Source organism: Ovis aries, chromosome 14, assembly GCF_016772045.2.
Source record: "Ovis aries strain OAR_USU_Benz2616 breed Rambouillet chromosome 14, ARS-UI_Ramb_v3.0, whole genome shotgun sequence".
Lineage (NCBI taxonomy): Eukaryota > Metazoa > Chordata > Mammalia > Artiodactyla > Bovidae > Ovis > Ovis aries.
The window spans coordinates 47,824,521-47,843,290 of NC_056067.1; the positions used below are offsets into that span (position 1 = coordinate 47,824,521).

Below are 18,770 nucleotides of genomic sequence, written 5' to 3' on the forward strand. Positions count from 1 at the left end.
TAGAGTCAGGCCTGGCCTCGTTCTCCGGGGCGTCAGCACCCACGTTTCCACTCCACCTCCCACCCTCGGACTTGGCCTCCAGGGTCCAGGCCAACACAGGGTGAGAAAAACCACGGGGCCAGCGTGTGGAGGGGCTCCTGGTGACAGGCCAGCACAGTGACCAGGACACATGTGGGACCTGCCCTCATAGCACGCCTAGTCTGCTGAGGACAGTCCACGGGGCGCTGCCCATGGGGAACGGAGGGACCTCCTGGGGCCCTCCCACCCCGCTTCCTCAAGGCTGCGCCGGCCCCTGAGCGGGCAGCCTGTTCTTGGGGCCTTGTTCAGAAGCCGGGGCCTGCATCAGGTGCTTGTTGGCAGTGTGTCCTGCCAGGCATAGGCTTTGGGGCCAGAAATGGCTCAGGTTCAGGCCCTGTCACTGTCACTCCCAGGGTGATCCCACGTGAGTGACTGCTTCCGGGGCCTGGGGTGCAGCTAGGATCCGGAAGGGGCACCCCCACTGCGGCTGCCCCGTCCAAGGGCCTCTTCCCCCAGCTTCTCTCTGCCCCTTATGCCTGAGCCCCAAGGGTGACCCACCCGCACTGGGCGCTGTGCCTTTAGCTGTGAGCCTGGGCTCACCGTCCTCATGTCTTCTGCAGAGACCTCTGCCAAGGAGGGGCTCCTCCTCTGGTGCCAGAGAAAGACGGCTCCGTACAAGAACGTCAACGTGCAGAACTTCCACATCAGGTGAGCGGCTGGCGGAGGGCCTTGCCCGCATCACCCCCACGCTGCTTCCCAGGACTTGAGATGCTGGCCGGCCCCACCCCCACCCCTACCCTGGCCCTCTTCCTGTGTTTTTGTCAGGGTCTGTGAGGTGCCAGCTCTCAAGAGTGCCCCCCACACACACTGGCTTCCATGAACTCCTGGGAAGGTCCCTGCATCCCTTGGGGGAGGTAGCAGTCAGCTCACCATCCCGGGCTGAAGGCCTTATGGCCCGGCACCTCTGGGAGGCCCTATAGAGACTTCTTCCCCAAGTCAGGTAACTCAGAAGCAGCAACAAAGCTCTCCTTTGTTTTGACCTCTCAAGAGGGACCTGCCGTCCTAGTGAGTTTAGTGTCCAGGGAAATGTGCCCTGTGTCTGTTAGAGGAACAGGACTCGGCCAGAATAAGCCTGCTCTCCCTCGGGTCAGGGCAGAAAGTGAGTGTGTCCACAAGGCAGGCATGGTCAGTGGGAGATCTGGGAGTATGGCACGGCCTGGGGATTAGGCGTGCAGGCTTTGGGGGTGGCCTTGAGATCAGATCTGACATGACCGTGACTTCGCCCCTCTGAGCCTCTGCTGTCTTTCTGAGGTGGATGGTCCAGGGAGAGGGCACACATAGGGATGAAGAACGGGGTTTTCCAGCACCCACAGAGGTCCTGCTGTGTCCTCGGGCTCCCCAGGGCCTGACACTGGGCATTGGGGACCACTGTGCTCAGCCATTCATAGCTTGCAGTCCCTCCCTTGATCTCCGAGTCTCCTTCCTTCCCAGCTAGCTGGTCCTCCGTGCACTTCTCATTCATTTATGTATTCAGTCACTCAGTACCTATGGAGTGCCTACTCTATGCCAAGAGTGGGAATACAATAGTACCAAAATCAAGTCCCTGCCCTTGGAAGGTCACACCTCAGCCAGGGGACTAGTTGTTCACAAAGGTGTAGTTCACAAAGGTGTGAAGGAACCAGCCTAATTCCAGGTAGTGAGAAGGGCCGAAGAAAGACAACAAAATAGGATAAGGTGTCATAAGGTAACCAGCAAGCGTGCCGTGGTCAGAGAGGGGTCTGTCTGAGACGCCATTAAGCTTGACCTCCGGAAGAGCCAGCCCTTAGAGCAGCGGCCCCCAACCTCTTTGGCACCAGGAGCTGGTTTCATGGAAGACAGTTTTTCCACGGACCATCCCTCTCTCTCAGGGTGGGAGGGGGGCATAGTTTTGGGATGATTCAAGCCCATTCTATTTACTGTGAACTTTATTTCTAATCTGATGCTGCCGCTGACCTGACATAAGGTACCTGTGTACAAACCCAGAAGTTGGGGACCCCTGCCTTAGAGGTTTTCGGGGAGGGAAATGTGACCAGTCTGGCCTGTGACCAGCTGTCACTTCCTTCTGAACAGAGCCCCTCACGCCAAGCCACATCCTGGCATTTAGCCAGCACACCGGTCAGGTCAGCCAAGGTGCAGAGGGCCCACAGCGCAGGCCTGTCCGGCTCAGTGGGGCCACACACGGCAGTGCTCAGCGGGGCACAGCTATCCCGGTAGCGGGCAGTCGTAAAGCGCTTGTCACGTGCCAGGCATCGGCCTGAGCCTCACACGGTTACTCATCCCTCGCAACAGCTCGATGAAGTGTCGGCACTGTATTATCCTTGTTTTGCAGATGTAGAAACTGAGGTAGCAGGAGATTAGGGGACTTGCCTGAGGTTGCACTGGCAGCGGAAGGGGTGGGATTTTCCCCCAGACGGTCTGGCTCCAGCAGCCAGGCTCACAGCCAGCCGGGCACACGCTCTAGACCACCTCACTGAGTGGGAGGCAGCCATTCCTGTGTGCTCACAGCCCGTAGCCCCTCAGGACCATGGGGGCCCTCCTCACAACCTTGGCCTTTCCATCCCCAGCTGGAAGGACGGTCTTGCCTTCAACGCCCTGATCCACCGGCACAGACCAGAACTGATCGAGTACGACAAGCTGAGAAAGGTACGCATCTCTCGCTCCCCTCAGTGGCCCACAGACACCCCAACTCTGACCCTGACTCTGGGCCACTGCCCCCAGCCCTTCTGTCACTGGTGTCCAGAGCTGAACTCTGTGCCCTGAACCAGGGGACCCCTGTGCCAGCCATCAGGAAACCCCAGGCTCGGCGGCTAATCTCGCCTCCTTTGCTCCCCTTGGGAGCTGTCCCCTTCTTCCTCCTTGAGCATTGCAGCTGCCAGGGGTTATGGGAGATCCTTCCGGCTCCCCTTCCTTTTTACTTATTGCTTATGACTTTATCGGGTCCTGGTTGTGGTGGGCAGGCTCCTCTCTAGTGGTGGCGTGGGGGCTCAGTTGCTTTGGCACACGGGATTAGTTGCCCCTTGCCATGTGGAATCTTAGTTCCCCGACCAGGAATCGAACCCAAGTCCCCTGCATTGGAAGGTGGATTCTTAACACTGGACCACCAGGGAGGTCCCTAGCTCCCCTTCCATAACCCTCCAGATTCTGGAAGCGTTCATGCTCTGCCCAGTGGGGAGGGGTAAGGAATTCTGAACCATCACGGGGGCGCCCATGCTACAGAAGAAGGAAGGTGCTCCTGAGCAGGGCCTGTGGGGGAGGCAGCCTAGGGCCGGAGAGAAAGAGCATCATCCCAGATGGGGGCCCAGATTGGGGGACGGGGGTGCCCAGGCCTGCGCTCAGCCCGCTCAGGCCACAGCCGCTAATCAAGTAATCAAATTGGGCTGTAGCTGGAGAGTGGGAGAGGCCCGTGAGGGAGGGTCATTGTGAAACGGGCTCCCATCCTGTGAGCTGGGCTGAGCTTAGAACGTGGAGGCTCTCCGCTTGCCATCCCCATGCCCACACCCCAGTGAGCTCTCAGGTCTGGATCAGTGTTTCAGGGCAGAGGGTCTTAATCTGGGACCCAGGGGTGGCTGGAAACTCTAAGGAAAGAGCACGCCTGTGTTTTTTTCTGGAGGAAAGGTGCACAGTTAGCCCCCCAAAGATTTACAGCAGCGCTCCTTTATCCAGGTGTGTCTGCCCCGCCCTGTCCCCAGCCCCCTGCAGCAGCGCAGGTGGCTGAGAACTGCCTGAAGGAGCATTTCTAGTTCCAGCCCTCCCAGGATCCCTCCCTTCGGGGCCAGCCCTTGTTCCCTCTGCTTGTGGGTCCTGCCCCTGACCATGTTTCTCCTCCTTCCCTCGCCTCCCTCCCCCAGGACGATCCCGTCACCAACCTGAACAATGCCTTCGAAGTGGCTGAGAAATACCTCGACATTCCCAAGATGCTAGATGCAGAGGGTAAGTACATCCCCCTTGCTCTGTCAGCATGCTGTTCTATGGACATGTCTTGGGGTGACCTCGGAGCTGGCAGAGCCAGCCGGAACACCTGAGCGAATCTGCCTGAACCGGGAATAATGGTGTCGTCACTCAGGGCGCCCAGGCTGGAGCAGCCTGGGTTGGAGTTGATGGGGAAGGGGTCTTTGAAGGGACCGGCTCTTAGGGCCGCCCCTGGGGCCTGGGCGCCAGGCCCCCCCGCCATAACCCTTCCTGACTGGTCCCACCCCTCAGTCACTGGGAGGGTCGGCTCCTGTGAATAACCAAGGCCTCCACCTTCCTGCCTGCCACAGGCTGGGGATCTGGCGCCCACAGAGTGGAGTGTTGTTTTCCTTTTCCGGCTTTGCTCCATTTCCCAGCCACGCACCGCCCCGGCCAGGACCCCCGCCTCTGGCCTCTGGCGGCCCCTGGGGCTGACCGTCTAGCAGCCCCTTGAGGCTGTTCTCAGAGAGAGGAAGTGGCCTCGTCTTAATCCCATTTCCCACAGCCTTGGCCTTTCCGGTGGCCATGGGGGATGGAGGGGCCGAGGGGCTGGCCAAGCCCACTGGAGTCGCCCAGGGTCGTGGAATCGGCTCCGAGGGCCCTTCTCCCAGGACTCCTGCTGCGGCCTGGGGAGCCCGTGCATCCCCGTGAGCGCCCGTCCCCACCCCTGCTGGGGCAGTTTAACCCTTGTCGTTCACTTACAGACATCGTGAACACGGCCCGGCCCGACGAGAAGGCCATAATGACCTATGTGTCCAGCTTCTACCATGCCTTTTCGGGAGCGCAGAAGGTACCGGGCAGGGCCAGGCAGGCCCACCTCGCCGCCACCGCCCAATGCCGCTGCTGCCTCTCTCCTCCCGCACTCACCTCATTTCTCTTGCAGACGGCAGTGGCCTCTCTCCGACTGGAAGCCACCGCCCCGGCTCCTTGGCATCACCACCCGTTTACCTCTCTCTGCTCGTAGTATCTCTCGAGCGCCTCAGAGCTCACCCCCCCACTTCAGTGCCAGCACTGAGAATACACACAGCCAGTGACCGAGCCAGGCAGGGCCCCTGCCTTCATGGAGCTAACATTCTAGTGGGCAAGACAGACAACGAGCAGGCCCACAGAGAAAGTAACGTACATGAGAGGAGTAGGAGAGAGCACAGACGGCCCGGTGCCTCACCTGGGGCCGCTGGCGGGGAGAGGGTGATGAGCAGGTGCTGCTGGGCGCGGAGCTGTGGACAGTGTTCCAGATAGAGGGGGGGGGCAAGTGCAGAGGCCCTGGAGGCATCAGTGGGGGGCTTATCCAAGGAATGGCTGGGGAGGAGAGGAAGCTGAGGTTGGAGAAGGTGACAGAGACCTTCCAGGGGAGACACTGAGTCCTGGAGTTAGGGTTTCATTCTGAGACCCCAGGAGATGATTAGGGGTTTGTGCTCAGGTGGTAGGTGGTCACACAGGACATGGGTCCTGCGTATGTTTTCAGAAAGATCAAATAATGCAAGCCAGATCCCCCCAGCCCCAACCAAGGCTTCCTGGCTAGTGTGTCCCAAACCCGGGCCTGGTTAGGAAAGGAATCTGTCCCTTTCGGATGTCCCCCCTTTCCCTCTGCAAAACTTCGGCAAGACGTGCCCACGCAGGCTGGAGCCGGGGTCTGGCTTCCAGTCCAGAGCCAGCGCTATCCTTCCCGCATGAGCCTCGGGCCCGGCCTCGGCTGCCCTTCCTGCATCTTTCACTGTCTCCTGCCTCTCTCTCTCTCTCTCTCTCTGCGCAGATATTGTAGGCACTCTGAGGCCAGATGAGAAAGCCATCATGACTTACGTGTCCTGCTTCTACCACGCTTTCTCAGGGGCTCAAAAGGTGAGCTGGGGGCGGGAGCACCTTCACTGCTGTGGCCGGAGACTCACCCTCGCCAACCCCCCGCCCCCACCACCATCCCGCCATCCCAGTGTCTGGGCTGCGGCCTGAGGACTGACCCAGCCTGGAAGGTTCTTGTGACCCTGAGCCTCCATGGCCACCGCCCAGCCAGCGCTGGTCCAGGGCTGAGACACCACAGACAGTCCCACGAGTCCCTCCATGGATATAGCCCACCCTGTGAAGTGGCGGCTGGTCCCGGTTGCTCTAGACAAGGCAGTCGAGTCCCAGTATCACCTCAGACAGCGGGGCACAGCTGGGGCCTGTGCGCCGGCTCTCAGTTGTCCCCCTCTTTCCCTGATCCATGCCGCACTGGCCGTGTCCCCACTGGGAACGCTGGCTCTCCTGCCCTGCCCTGCAGCTCCGTCCCCCAACAAACGCCCCAGGACAGGCCCGTCTCTGATTCCAGGGGCCCAGGTCGCCGGGCCCCTGCCCCCACAGCCCCAGCACCACAAGCACGGAGTCACGGTGTCTATTCCCCGGGGTGGCCCTCCCCGAGCCCGGCCGACCTCTCACCGGAGCTGCCCCTGCTGCCTGGAGGCCTGGACACCTCTGTCCCCTCCTCCTGCCTCCTGGGTGCCTGGTTTTGGCCTGCAGTGTATTCCTAGCAACTTGATTCTGTGTCCCGCTTAGCAGTTGGGCAGAGAGAAGACCAAGAAATGAGCTATTTATTGAGCACTAATTGCGTGCTTCCCAGGTGATGCTAGTGGTAAAGAACCGCCTGTCAGTGCAGGAGACGTAAGAGGCATGGGTTCACTCCCTGGGTTGAGAAGAGGAGGACACGGCAAGCCACTCCAGCATTCTTGCCTAGAGAATCCCGTGGACGGAGGAGCCTGGCGGGCTACAGTCCATGGGGTCGCACAGAGTTGGACACAGCTGAAGCAGCGTAGCCCGCCCACAGCCGCATGCTGGGACCTCCTCCAAACGCTCCATGTGCACGGGCTGTCGGCGGCCCATGCCCACGCCAGGAGTGGGCAGGCCCCGTTATCCCCACTTGCAAGAGGGGGACACAAATCATAGGATGCAGACTTTGGCTGCCACCTGCCTCAGAGCCCCAGGTCCAGCAAGGCCTTCCTGAGGGCAGTCTGCCAGGGGTCCCTGCTCTGTCATCGCTCAGCAGTGTGACCTCGGAGAAGACCCTCACCTCCCTTCTCTCACACGTGAAATGGGGAGCAGACCAGCGCCCTCCTCACGATCGTCTGAGGATTAAACGAGCAGGCGAAGGGCTCAGGAGAGCGTCCGGCCCCGTGGGCGCCCCGCACATGGCCTGGCACTGGGAGCAGCCTCCCCAGCATGTGGCTGGAGTGTGTGTTTGACGTGTTCTCCCGGCAGTGGGGAGGCGGTGGGGGGGGGGTGCCTTTGGCACAGGCAGGGAGAGTGGAGGGGACCTCTCACCCTGGAGGGAAAACGAGGTTGGGTGGAAGATTCCTGGCCACAAACCCCGACTAACAGCGCGTTCGCTGTGGGCCTCCACCCTCGCTGCCACCACACTGCCCTGAAGGGAGTGTCTTCTCTCTGCCCAAACTGCCCTCTGGTACTTAGAGCAGGACTCCAGGGTGGGGGACCAGAGGCCTGGAGGCATCTGTGGGAGGGGATGCCTGCCAGAAAGCCCAGGTCAGAGCATTTGGGAGGTTTTTTGGTGTTTTTTACGCCTCGGGGTTTGGGATCTTGGTTCCCAGACCAGCGCCCCCTCCAGTGGAAGCAGGGAGTCCTAACCACTGGACTCCAGGGAAGCCCCAACATCTGGCAGTTTTTGAGGGAGCTGGGCCTCTCTCGTGAGGGAGGAAATAAAGGCCAGCCTCACCAGGGACATGCAGAATACAGGCCTCTCCAGCTTCCCCCAGCCTGTGTTTACTTCTCAGGAGAGCCCTGTAATGCTTGTGTTATTGCCACCGTCTTTTCCCCAGAGGCTCCTTCAGGCCTCTTAAAAGAGTGCTCTCTGGGTTTTGTTTCATTTCATGAATGCAGGACAGCGCTAGTCCTCGCCCCACGTATGCCCGTCCTCTCCTAATGGTTTATTTCTACTCACGAAAGCGTCTGCTCCTTGTCCTTTGCTCGCTCATTCATTCATCAGCTCCGAGTCCCTCAAACACGCCAAGCCTCGAGCCGGCTGCCAGGAATTCAGCCTCGAAACAAAACACTCCTGCCCATCAGCCCGCACCTTCGCGGGGCCTGCCCGGCAGGGTGGAGCTGACCTTGGGGTGCCGGTCTGGTTGTCTCTCAGGCGGGGGGTCAGGACTTCCCTGGGCTCTTACTTCCTGTGCTTGCTCGGGGCTGGGCGTTCACTGGCCAAGGTCTTCGCGAGCCTCCCCTCTGGGGCTCATTGGCGAGTGTTCTGCAGCAGGTGTGTGTACCTGTGTGTGTGCGTGTGTGTACACACCAGCGCAGCTGGCCCTCCACTCCCCTCCCCACCTGTGTGTGGAGGAGAGAGGCGGGCGTCAGCGGGGCTGGAGCCATCCCCAAGCCTCTCTGTTTTCCTTCCCCACCGCTCTGTAGACCCTCCTCACTATTTCTGTTCCTGTTCTGTTGCCGTTTTCAACTCTTCTTCTTGGAGGCTTTCTGTGCTTCCTGAAAGGTACCTGGTCTCTGTGTGCCATCCCTCACCCTCCTCCTCCTGTCCTTGCATTCCGCCCCCCCACCCCCAGCAGGACCCCACCCTGTAGTTCGGGGCAGAGACTAGTCATTGTTGGCACCGCTCCCCTCCACCCTGTGGATCGGGACCTCTGCCCACCCAGCCAGCGGCAGCCTTCTCCGAGGGGGGAGAATAGGAAAGGGGCCAGGCGTGCTCTGCCCATGCACCGACCACCAGCCTGCTCTGGGGGACACTGGCACCCCCTCCTCTGCCCACGCCCCATGGCTCCCTGGTGCAGCCTCCCTTCCCAGCCAAGGGGTGGGTCCTTCCAGGGCTCAGCTGCGTGGAGGACCCTACTCAGCCTCACCCAGGCCTCCTCTCTGTGGGCCTCTGAGTCCATTTCCCCCACATTAGGGGACTCCCCACTCCACTTCAACACTTCCAGGGTCCAAGCTGAGAGAGCACACAAGCCCGGCTCCCTGAGCAGGGGCCTTAGCGGTCAGCTTCAAGGACCCCAGCAAGGCCTATCAGGACTCAGCCATTCAGGGCACCCTCTTGCTGGCTCTTTGCTTCCTCACCTCCCCGCCTCAGGGCCTTCTGTGTGGGCCACGGACGTGCCAGCTTTCAGGGCACCTGCCTGTCAGGAGGGAGGGTCAGCAGCCCCCAGGCAGCCCTGACTGTGTGCGCTTTCTCCCCCAACCCTGTCCCCCGACCCAGGCTGAGACCGCTGCCAACCGGATCTGCAAGGTGCTGGCCGTCAACCAGGAGAATGAGCACCTGATGGAAGATTATGAGAGGCTGGCCAGCGACGTGAGTGACCCCTCGCCCCTGCCCTCCCCCGGTGGCCCCGCCAGAGCTGAAGGATCGGTCCCCTCTCATTACCCTTGGCCCACGGCCATGTGACACCTGCAGAGGAGAGAGCAAGGATGGCAGCGAGACCTGGAGAAGGTCAGAGGGTTACAGAGCAGGGTTTGGCCACACCAGTGCTCGTGGGCTCACAGGACTGAGGGTCAGAGTGATGTGCCACCGTGCTCACTGGCTCCTGGCACCTCGAGCCTGGCTTCCTGCAGAGATACCTAGGGACAGTTTTTCCCGCTGCATTAGAATAAGCTAGGGAGCTTTTTATTTTATTTTTTAAAAATCTGTTGGGCATGCCATGCAAAAAAACATCTTAATTCCCTGACCCAGGGATCAAACCCACACCCCCTAGAGTGGAAGCACAGAGTCTTAACCAGTGGATCACCAGGGAAGTCCCTTTATTTAAAAAAAAAAAACTAAAGGAGCTTTTTAAAAAGTTCCCACCCCTATGCAAAAATTCCTGTCCCTGTGTCCCGCACACAGAAGCCTGATTTGGTAGGATGGAGAGACACCCAAGATCCGATACAGCGACAGATAGGATGGCTGTCACGGCAGGTCCCCTGTGAGGAGGGAACTCCTGTTACCTTCTTGGCATCTGTGCTGCCCAGGAGGAGCCATTTGACTGCTCTTCTGGATCAGTGTTCCCTAGACTCTGAGATTTCACAGACCAGGAAAATTTGGGAAATATTTCCAGCCCACCTATAGCGGCCAACTTTTTCTTTTGCAAAGTTAAGGATACTTTAAACAAGAGAAAGCTACCATCTGGTACCACCATCACTGCCAACACCAAGGAAAGGTTAAGGGGCTGTGACCTAGAGTCCCAGCCTTGCCCAACAGAGGGCAGGCAGCACCAGGCACCCAGAAGTGAACACCGTGGAGACCTTGGGCCTCGGTTTTCTTGTCCTGCCTGAGGCTGGCATTTGGGACCCCCTTCCCCAGGCATATCTACCTGCACGGTAACTAATCGTACTCTCCTGGGATTGTTCTGGAATGTCCAGTTTGTTTGCTCGTTTGTACCTGGTCCTCACTCCATCAAAGACACGAGTGGCTCATAGAAGTACAGGTCACTTCCTTTTTTCAATTGTGCTGTCTAGTTTTCTGTGCCCAGGCCCTGTGTCTGGCACCGGCCACCCGAGTGAGCCAGGCGTGTGGCCAGCCCTGCCTTGGGGCGCTTACAGTTGGTGAACGGGGCGCAGCGAGGTTCTCAGTGTTGCGTATGGCGACAGTGGATTCTTGTGCAGGCCTGATGGGGGAGGTGCCCCCACAGGGGTGTCTGCATTGAGGCCGTCCTGCTTAGAGGAGGGAGGGAGACCAAGAGCAAAGGCAGAAGCAGAAAGTAGCCAGAGAGCAGCACTGTGGTTCCGGCAGGAGTGATACCCCCAGAGTCCCTGGCCATGGGACCCCCATAGGGAATCATGGAGAAGTCAGGCTGGGCAGCAGGGGTGATCCCCCAAGATGGGGTCCTTGAAGATCCAGGTCCCATGTGCCCACGCGCTGGAGGCAGCCCTGTCAGCTGTCGGCGGGCCCCCTGCCAAGGTCGCCCTAGCTTTCCGTGGGCCCACAGCTCCTGGAGTGGATCCGGCGCACCATCCCCTGGCTGGAGGACCGCGTGCCCCAGAAGACCATTCAGGAAATGCAGCAGAAGCTGGAGGACTTCCGCGACTACCGGCGGGTCCACAAGCCACCCAAGGTGCAGGAGAAGTGCCAGCTGGAGATCAACTTCAACACGCTGCAGACCAAGCTGCGCCTCAGCAACCGGCCTGCCTTCATGCCCTCCGAGGGCAAGATGGTGTCGGTGAGTGCCAGGGCCCAGGAGGCCTACGGAGCCACCGAGGCCCCGTGAGGGGTGGAGGGGCAGCTCCAGGCCACCCCCAGGCGTAGTGTCTGGCCTGCACAGTCTTTCTGAACTAGAATGCACAGATCCGGGTGCAAGGTGCCGTGGGGCATGCACTTGACACTTCACTGTGTTTCATTTCCCCACATCACTCCCTGGAGTTTTACTCTCATCCCAGGACCACGCCATAGTTTGGAATCATTTGAGTCTGGACCCTCCTTTGGCTGGGACTCCCAGACCTCCAAGTGCTTGAGATCCCTTCCCAGGAGAGGGTGCTGGTCACTGCACAGTCGGCTTCTGACTCCCATAGCACCATGGGGGCATTCACCCGTTCCTTGTCACTCATTCGTTTAATCGGAAGGTGTGGGCCGCACCTGCCTCGTGCGGGGCCCTGTGCAGGCACAGCAGAGCAGGGCGACGTGAGACCCCGGCCTGCTTCTCTGCCTTCTGGGAGGCACTGCCCCGCTGGGTGGCCCAGCCCCCATGCAGCCCCGCCCTCTCCTGCCCCCACAGGACATCAACAGCGGCTGGCAGCACCTGGAGCAGGCCGAGAAGGGCTACGAGGAATGGCTGCTGAACGAGATCCGCCGGCTGGAGCGGCTCGACCACCTGGCGGAGAAGTTCCGGCAGAAGGCCTCCATCCACGAGGCCTGGACCGATGGTACAGCCCTCCCTGCTCCCCTCCTCCTTTCCTGGCTCTCAGACACACGCATGTGCTCACACATGCACACAGACACTCACACACACAGAGCCCCCACTGCCTGTGTGGGGTTTGTCTGTTTCTTAGGCTCCCTGTTTTGCTGCCTGAGAACACACGTGTCACAAATGACGCTTTGGGCGCATCCAGCCCTGGGCAGCAAGGAACAGCTTGGGGCCAGGTCTCCCCAGTCTGCTCTGTCCTGGAGATCACTCATGGGTGGGCGCCTTCCTAGGTCACTGGCGGCCGGTCATCTGAGAATGCAGCCCTGGGCTGGCTGTTTAGGGATGTGACCCCCAGGCCGGCCTGTCTACCCTGAGGATGGCACCCCTTCAGGCCAGTGGGGCCAGGGGCAGGCTCGCCGCGCTCTGGCAGCTTGGGTTCACATAGCCTGCCTTCCGTCCCCCTCACCCTTTTGAGACCGTGGACCTCGCGCTGAAGAGCCTGTCCTGGCCAGCCTGGGATCCCGAGCACGGTTAGACCAGGGCACAGAGCCGCCTCCTGGCCCTGCTGCCCGACCTGCAGGTGCCGCTCACTAACCAGCCTTCGGTGTGACCCCCATAGGAGCTCTTTCTCAACTCCGCCCCATCCAGTGCCTCCCCAGGCGGGGTTGCCTCCTGTGGGACCCCTTCTTCCAGAAGGGCTGTGGTGACTCCGGTTTCTCGGCAGCTCCACAGCTGCCTGTCCTCTTGGCTCGGGCTGTGGGATTCCATCACGTCCTGGCCCTCAGCTGGGACCCACCCCAGGCTGAGATCCCAGATCCCAAGGGCCTGAGAGCCTTCAGGAAACAGCCAATGCCTGGGAATGCGGAGGGCCTTCCATGGGGCTCCCATCCTCCCACTCTGCCTGCCTCCTTCCCGCTCTCCCTTGCCCTCCTGCCGCCACTCTGCCGCTGGTTTCATGGCTCCTTGCAGGGTGGTTCTTCCTCCAGCCCCCACCCACCCAGCCATTTGGTGAGCATGCTTGCATGCTCAGTTGCTCCAACTCTTTGCAACCCCTTGGGCTGCAGCCCACCAGGCTCCTCTGTCCATGGGATTCTCCAGGCAGGAATACTGGAGTGGGTTGTCATACCCTCCTCCAGGGGATCTTCCCAACCCAGGCATCTAACCTGGGTCTTCAGTAATTTCCCACATTGACCAGCAGGTTCTTTAATAGTAGCACCACCTGGGAAGCCCTTTGGCAGGCGGCCCCAACCCTGGCCAGTTGCTAAGACCCACCCAGAGGCGCCCACATGGAGCCTGCCCACCTCTGCCGGCATGTGGACATGAGGCTCTGCAGGCTATGCTGACTGGGGCCCGTGTCACCCATGTCCCTGGCCGCTGCCCAGCAAATGCCCTCCTCATAGGAGCTCCTGAGGATCCTGGCCCTCCTGTGCCAGGGGAGGGATGTGGAGCAGGGGGAGCCAGAAGGCCAGGCGAGGACCACGAAGCCTGTGCTGGGAAGCAGGTGCCTCCCTCTGCCTCGCAGAGGCCACACTCGTGGGTTCTGCCCCTCAGACCTGAGGGAAGGGGAGTTGGCATGTAGTTCATCTGTTGGCTCTTCCTTCATTCATTCAACAAACATCTCTCGAGCCTCTTCGCTGTGCTCAGCAGTTTCCCAAGTAGGGAAAGGTTCCTGCCCAGGGAGCTCAGAGACCAACCAGTTTTGCCATTTCTCTTGTCAGAGGTCTCTTGTCACTTAAGTAGGATTTAGAGCGCCCGTGTACCCCGCTTGGATGAACCATCTCCTATCATTATCTCTCTCCATCATCCTTCCTTGGTCTCTGAGGATCATCCCTGTGGATTTGCCTCCTGGGGGCCTCTCGTCAGCCCTTCAGCCTCTCTCCTGGGGCTCCAAGAGGCCTGGAAGAGGGTCTCCTGAGGCCGAGGGGAGAAGGGGTGATGGGCCCTCAGAGCTGCTTCCCTGGGAACCTGGCCGGCCTTCACCTGAAGGCGTTTAGAAGTGGGTCCAAGCTTCAGCCAGGGCCCAGCTGCTCCATCAGCCTCCTCATGCCTCGGCCCCGCCTCCCCTCAGGCACTCTGGCATCCAGCCCTCCCCCTTGCGTCGGAGCCACTGGGCAGGCCTGTCCATTCTCACTCCCGAGACCTGAAGCCTCTGTCCTCTGAGCCACCAATTACGCTCCACAGGACAGACCGGCCCCCGACCCCGCTGTACCCCTGGGATCGGGTGGAGCAGGCTCCTTACCTGTGTGTGCAGCGGGGGCAGAGGGCAGAGTGAGCTGCTGCCACCCTATAACCCCCTCACCATCCCCTGCAGCCTGTAGGAGTATGTGAGCCTCCACGTGGAGGCTCCTCACAGGGTCTCAGATTGTCTGGGGAGAAAGCGCCCCCCTCCCCCTCCTCCCTTGGCCTGGCTGCCCCTTGGCCCGGGTCCCAGGCAGCCCTGGCCGTGGCCCCCTCCTCCCCCTTCTTCCCCCTGGCAGCTCCCTTGCGGCAGCTCTGCTGAGGCAGAGAAGTGGTAACCTGCTATTTCTGGTTCCCACCCTTGGGAGAAAGCGATCTGGAGAAGGGAATTGCAAGCTTGCCTTTGTGGTTGGGCCCACTGCCCCGGGGCCGGGGCAGCACGGCCCCGTGGAGTCAGGCTCCCAGGCCGAGCTGCCCCCTGCCCGCTGGTTCGGGCCTCTATCCCTGGGATGGCTGCGGTGGGGTGGGCCTGGCTGGTGCCCACCTTTTTCGAGATCACCTCACTGGGGCTTTAGCCAAGGGCTGGCATTGGCCCCATTGTACAGAAGAAGGAGCAGGCCAGGAGAGACTGCCTGCTTGGCTGCACATGGCAGACAGCAGTTGGGATTTTCTGGTGCCAGCTGAGGAGGGTTTGGTCTCTGAGTGCGCTCTGAGGGTAGCCCGAGGTTGCTTTATAGGTTAGGGGTCCCAGCATCTCCCCCTCAGTTCTCTGCAGTACCAAGTGTGCAGGGCTCCTCGCCTGAGCTTGTGTCCTAGGGTGTATAATTAGCCAGGCTCCGGGCCTAATAACAGTGTTCCTCCCTTCCTTCAAAGGGCCTGACATGGGCCCTGCCTCACTGCACACAGAAAGCCCTTAGGGTAGCATGGAGCAGATGTGTGGTAGGACTCCCTCCCTGAGGGGGCCTGGCGCCCAAGGGCCAGGGAGCAGGCATAGGGGTCAGGATCCTGGAGGAGCCCCAAGTCAGACTTCCCCTCCCCTCTGTACCCCCAACCCACCCCCCTGCACTGCTGAGGTCCAGTTAGGCCCTCCACAGGTGGATGTTGACGTTTCCAGCCTTGGTAGCAGTCCAGATTCTTACCATCTACCAATAAAGGACTTCCCAGGTAGCCTAGTGGTCAAGAACCCACTTGCCAGTGCAGGAGACATTGAGATGTGGGTTTGATCTTTGGGTTAGAAAGATCCCCTGGAGGAGGAAATGGCCACCCACTCTAGTATTCTTGCCTGGAGAACCCCACGGACAGAGGAGCCTGGTGTTCTACAGTCCATAGGGGCGTAAAGAATCGGACACGACCGAACGACTTAGCGTACACCAATAAAAGACGCTAAGCCTAGAACGCAGAGCCTGAGTTGGGACATCTGACTCACGCCCCCCAACCCCACAGCGCCTCCCAGCCCCATCCAGGAGGTGTTACAGCTGGGCTTAGAAACACCTGTAAAGGAGCAAGGGAAAAGGTTCCCGGGGTTTCCGGCTTTCGTGGCAGCATCCTCGCCAAGGCAGGGCATGGGGTCTGCACCCCACTCCCCTCCCTCTGGTCGGACACCCCCTCTGGACGCCCGTGACACTGTTGGGCAAGCACTCCTGCTCTCCACCCCACCTCAGGGAAGGAGGCCATGCTGAAGCACCGGGACTATGAGACGGCCACCCTGTCGGACATCAAGGCCCTCATCCGCAAGCACGAAGCCTTCGAGAGCGACCTGGCCGCCCACCAGGACCGCGTGGAGCAGATTGCCGCCATCGCCCAGGAGCTCAAGTATGTGTGGGCTCACGGTCCCCCACTTCCCTGCCAGTACCTGGCCCGGAGCGGTGGTGGGACAGGTGGAGGGGTTCCCCGGGCCCTTTCCACCCTCACCCCCTCCTTTCCCATGCCAAGAAGGAGCCTTAGGGGTGATGCCTTTTGTCCGCCTGTCTTAACCCCAGATGAGACCCATAGTGGGATCTACGTTCCCCAGCAGAAGGGAGGTCTCTGGTCCCCTGAGGTGGTGGGCAGTCTAGCCCACAGCCCCCACCCATGGCTCCCCGAGGGAATCGGGCTGCACAGAGAGCCCATTGTTCGGCCCAGCCCTTCCCTCTGCCGCTCAGAATACACTTATTGTAAGAGCTTCCAGGCAGCCGGTTCTCTGCCCTCCCCGCCCTACCCCAGTCAGATAAACTCGTGCACACAATTAGTACACTGAGTCTCCAGCACAGTGAAAGGGAGCCTTATTCCCCCAGCGGAGCGGCCAGCAGCAGGCAAGGCCCAGGGAGCGGGAGGCCCCAGCCATTACTTCATGGAAAATCCACAGGCCCTGGAGGGGCGGCAGGGCTCCCAAAATAGCTGTCTGCTCAAAAATAGGATCCTTGGCTGGAGTCGGCCTTTCGACAGACACCTCCCACCCTGTCACAGTCATCCCCGAAGTTCTGCCTGTTCCTCCAAGGCAGGGGCCCAGCGGCGAGGCCTGAAGGAGCCCCACGCCGGGCAGGGCCGTCTCCCTGACTCACTCCCTCCACACTGCCCAGCTGCTCTGGGGCTCCCTGTGTGCTTGCCCAGGAGCAGAAGTACTAGCAGGCACAGTCCTGGGTGCACACGCCCTCACTGGGCACTGCTGGGGGTCCTGCAGCTCCTCTAGGATCAAGCCCCCTGTACCTGGCACGTCCAGGCCAAGGAGAGTAAGGTCACGGATACAGGCGCCCACCATCTGCAGGGATTGTGGGGGTGGGACAGGCGAGCCCCTGGATGCTGGTTGGCAACAGACTTGCCGTCAGCGCTAGGCCAGCCCACTGCTCAGGCACTGGGAATGACCATGTGAAACCCATCGCCCTGAGCCAGGGAGCTGACAGTCCCCCAGGCAGCTCTCTGGACAGTTGCCCTGGAGGAAGGGGGGAGGGTTGTTTGGGGCGCCGTCCGTTCGCCAGCAGATGAGGCAGAGGCCAAGGGCCGCCTGGGCTGATCCTGGAGGGCAGCCTGGCTGAGCATCGATTAATGATAATGATGAAAGCTCAGAGCACTCAGGGCCCTCCGTGTGCCAGCTCATCAGTCCCATTGATCCTCTGTTACAGAGCTGGGACTGAGGCACACAGAGGCCAAGGGCCTGCCCTGGGTCACACAGCTAGGGAGTGAGTGAGATGCGAGTGGAACCCAGGCTGGCCTGGCCCCTGCGTGGAGCGCTGCCTTGCTGCTCCTCCAGCCCTTGCCTGCTCCCCTGGCCCCTGTATCCTGCCTGACCACCTGGTCACCCTAGACCTGTGCACCGACTTCCTAGGAGCCTGCTGCCGGGAGTGGCCAAGTGTGACCCCAGGAGGCGGCAGGCCTGGGGCTGGTGCTCAGGAGTGGGGTGGGGGGGCAAGAGCTATGGTATCAGCTCAGTGTTCCCAACCTCAGTCAAGGCAACAGTAATACCCATTCCCTGATCAGCTTGTTTTTCCCTTGAATATATTGTTAGTTGCTTAGCATGAGATTGTGGTTAGTCACACACTTTTTTTTTCTAATACCCATAAAAACATATCCTTTAATAACTTCCTACTTTCACCCACTGGGCGCCAAGGACTGTTCTCAGCACTTCTCATGTGTTAAGTAACTTGGTGTCCTCACAACCCCACCCCATCTCACAGATGAAAAAAACGAGGGATCCAGAGGGAATTCACTCGCCCAGGTCACACAGGTTCAAAATCGGGAGCTGGAATTCACGCCTAGGGAACTTGGCTCCAGAGCCTTGTCCTCTAACCAGCGTGCTCTGCTATCCTTTCTGTAAACGGAAAAAGCAACCCAGGGGCTTCCCTGGGGGTCTACTGTTCAGGACTCTGCTTCTACTGCTGGGGGTTTGGGCTTGGCTGCTGCCCGGGGAACTCAGATCCCACAGCCACATGGCACAGCCCAGAAAGCAATCCAGATAAGGCGTGGCTGAGGGTCACAGTCTGGGAGCCCTGTGTCAGCGGCTCTTGACAGGAAGCTCTGTTGTCCTTTCCCCGCCAACCCCCTCTCCAGTTCCTCCTGCCTCAGCCCAGAGAGGTGGTGTCCCCCAGCACCAGGGCCTGGGATGCATGTGGGCGGGTGGGTCTGGTCTCACCCCCCTCTGCCCGGTCCGCAGCGAGCTGGATTACTACGACTCCCACAATGTCAACACGCGCTGCCAGAAGATCTGTGACCAGTGGGACGCCCTTGGCTCTCTGACCCACAGTCGCAGGGAAGCCCTGGAGGTGAGCGGTGGCGGGGGTGGGGGTGGGTGCCCTCAGAGCTTCCCAGACCCTGGCCCACCATGCACGGTCCCTGCTGGCCCTCTGACCTCCCTCTTCTGTCCCTGTCGCACCAGAAAACTGAGAAGCAGCTGGAGACCATTGACCAGCTGCACCTGGAGTACGCCAAGCGGGCGGCCCCCTTCAACAACTGGATGGAGAGCGCCATGGAGGACCTCCAGGACATGTTCATTGTCCACACCATCGAGGAAATCGAGGTCCGCCCCCGCCCCCCTGCCCTTTTTGGGGCTCGTGGGCCCTCTGGGGGGCCGGGCCGCCCCCTCACCCCTTCTGTTCACATCCCCCAGGGTCTGATCTCAGCCCATGACCAGTTCAAGTCGACGCTGCCGGACGCTGACAGGGAGCGGGAGGCCATCCTGGCCATCCACAAGGAAGCCCAGCGGATCGCCGAGAGCAACCACATCAAGCTCTCAGGCAGCAACCCCTACACCACCGTCACTCCCCAGATCATCAACTCCAAGTGGGAGAAGGTAGGCGTCACCCAGCCACCCACCCG

General features: G+C 60.5%; 1 protein-coding gene across 4 annotated transcripts in view; it reads left to right on the top strand.

The window, feature by feature from the left end:
* The window catches only part of ACTN4 (actinin alpha 4), a 72,459-nt gene that overhangs the window by 47,949 nt on the left and 5,740 nt on the right, over positions 1 to 18,770 (top strand). For 2 of the 4 annotated variants that reach the window (XM_027978247.2, XM_027978249.2), the window contains exons 5-15: positions 639 to 726; positions 2,622 to 2,700; positions 3,906 to 3,987; positions 4,710 to 4,795; positions 9,188 to 9,280; positions 10,893 to 11,123; positions 11,676 to 11,823; positions 15,644 to 15,794; positions 18,109 to 18,217; positions 18,331 to 18,471; positions 18,562 to 18,744. In XM_027978247.2, the coding sequence (XP_027834048.1) occupies positions 639 to 726; positions 2,622 to 2,700; positions 3,906 to 3,987; positions 4,710 to 4,795; positions 9,188 to 9,280; positions 10,893 to 11,123; positions 11,676 to 11,823; positions 15,644 to 15,794; positions 18,109 to 18,217; positions 18,331 to 18,471; positions 18,562 to 18,744 (1,391 nt within the window). Of the gene's footprint in view, positions 1 to 638; positions 727 to 2,621; positions 2,701 to 3,905; positions 3,988 to 4,709; positions 4,796 to 5,758; positions 5,845 to 9,187; positions 9,281 to 10,892; positions 11,124 to 11,675; positions 11,824 to 15,643; positions 15,795 to 18,108; positions 18,218 to 18,330; positions 18,472 to 18,561; positions 18,745 to 18,770 lie in introns of all 4 variants that reach the window. The other 2 variants (XM_027978248.2, XM_042230937.1) reach the window with 1 other exon arrangement.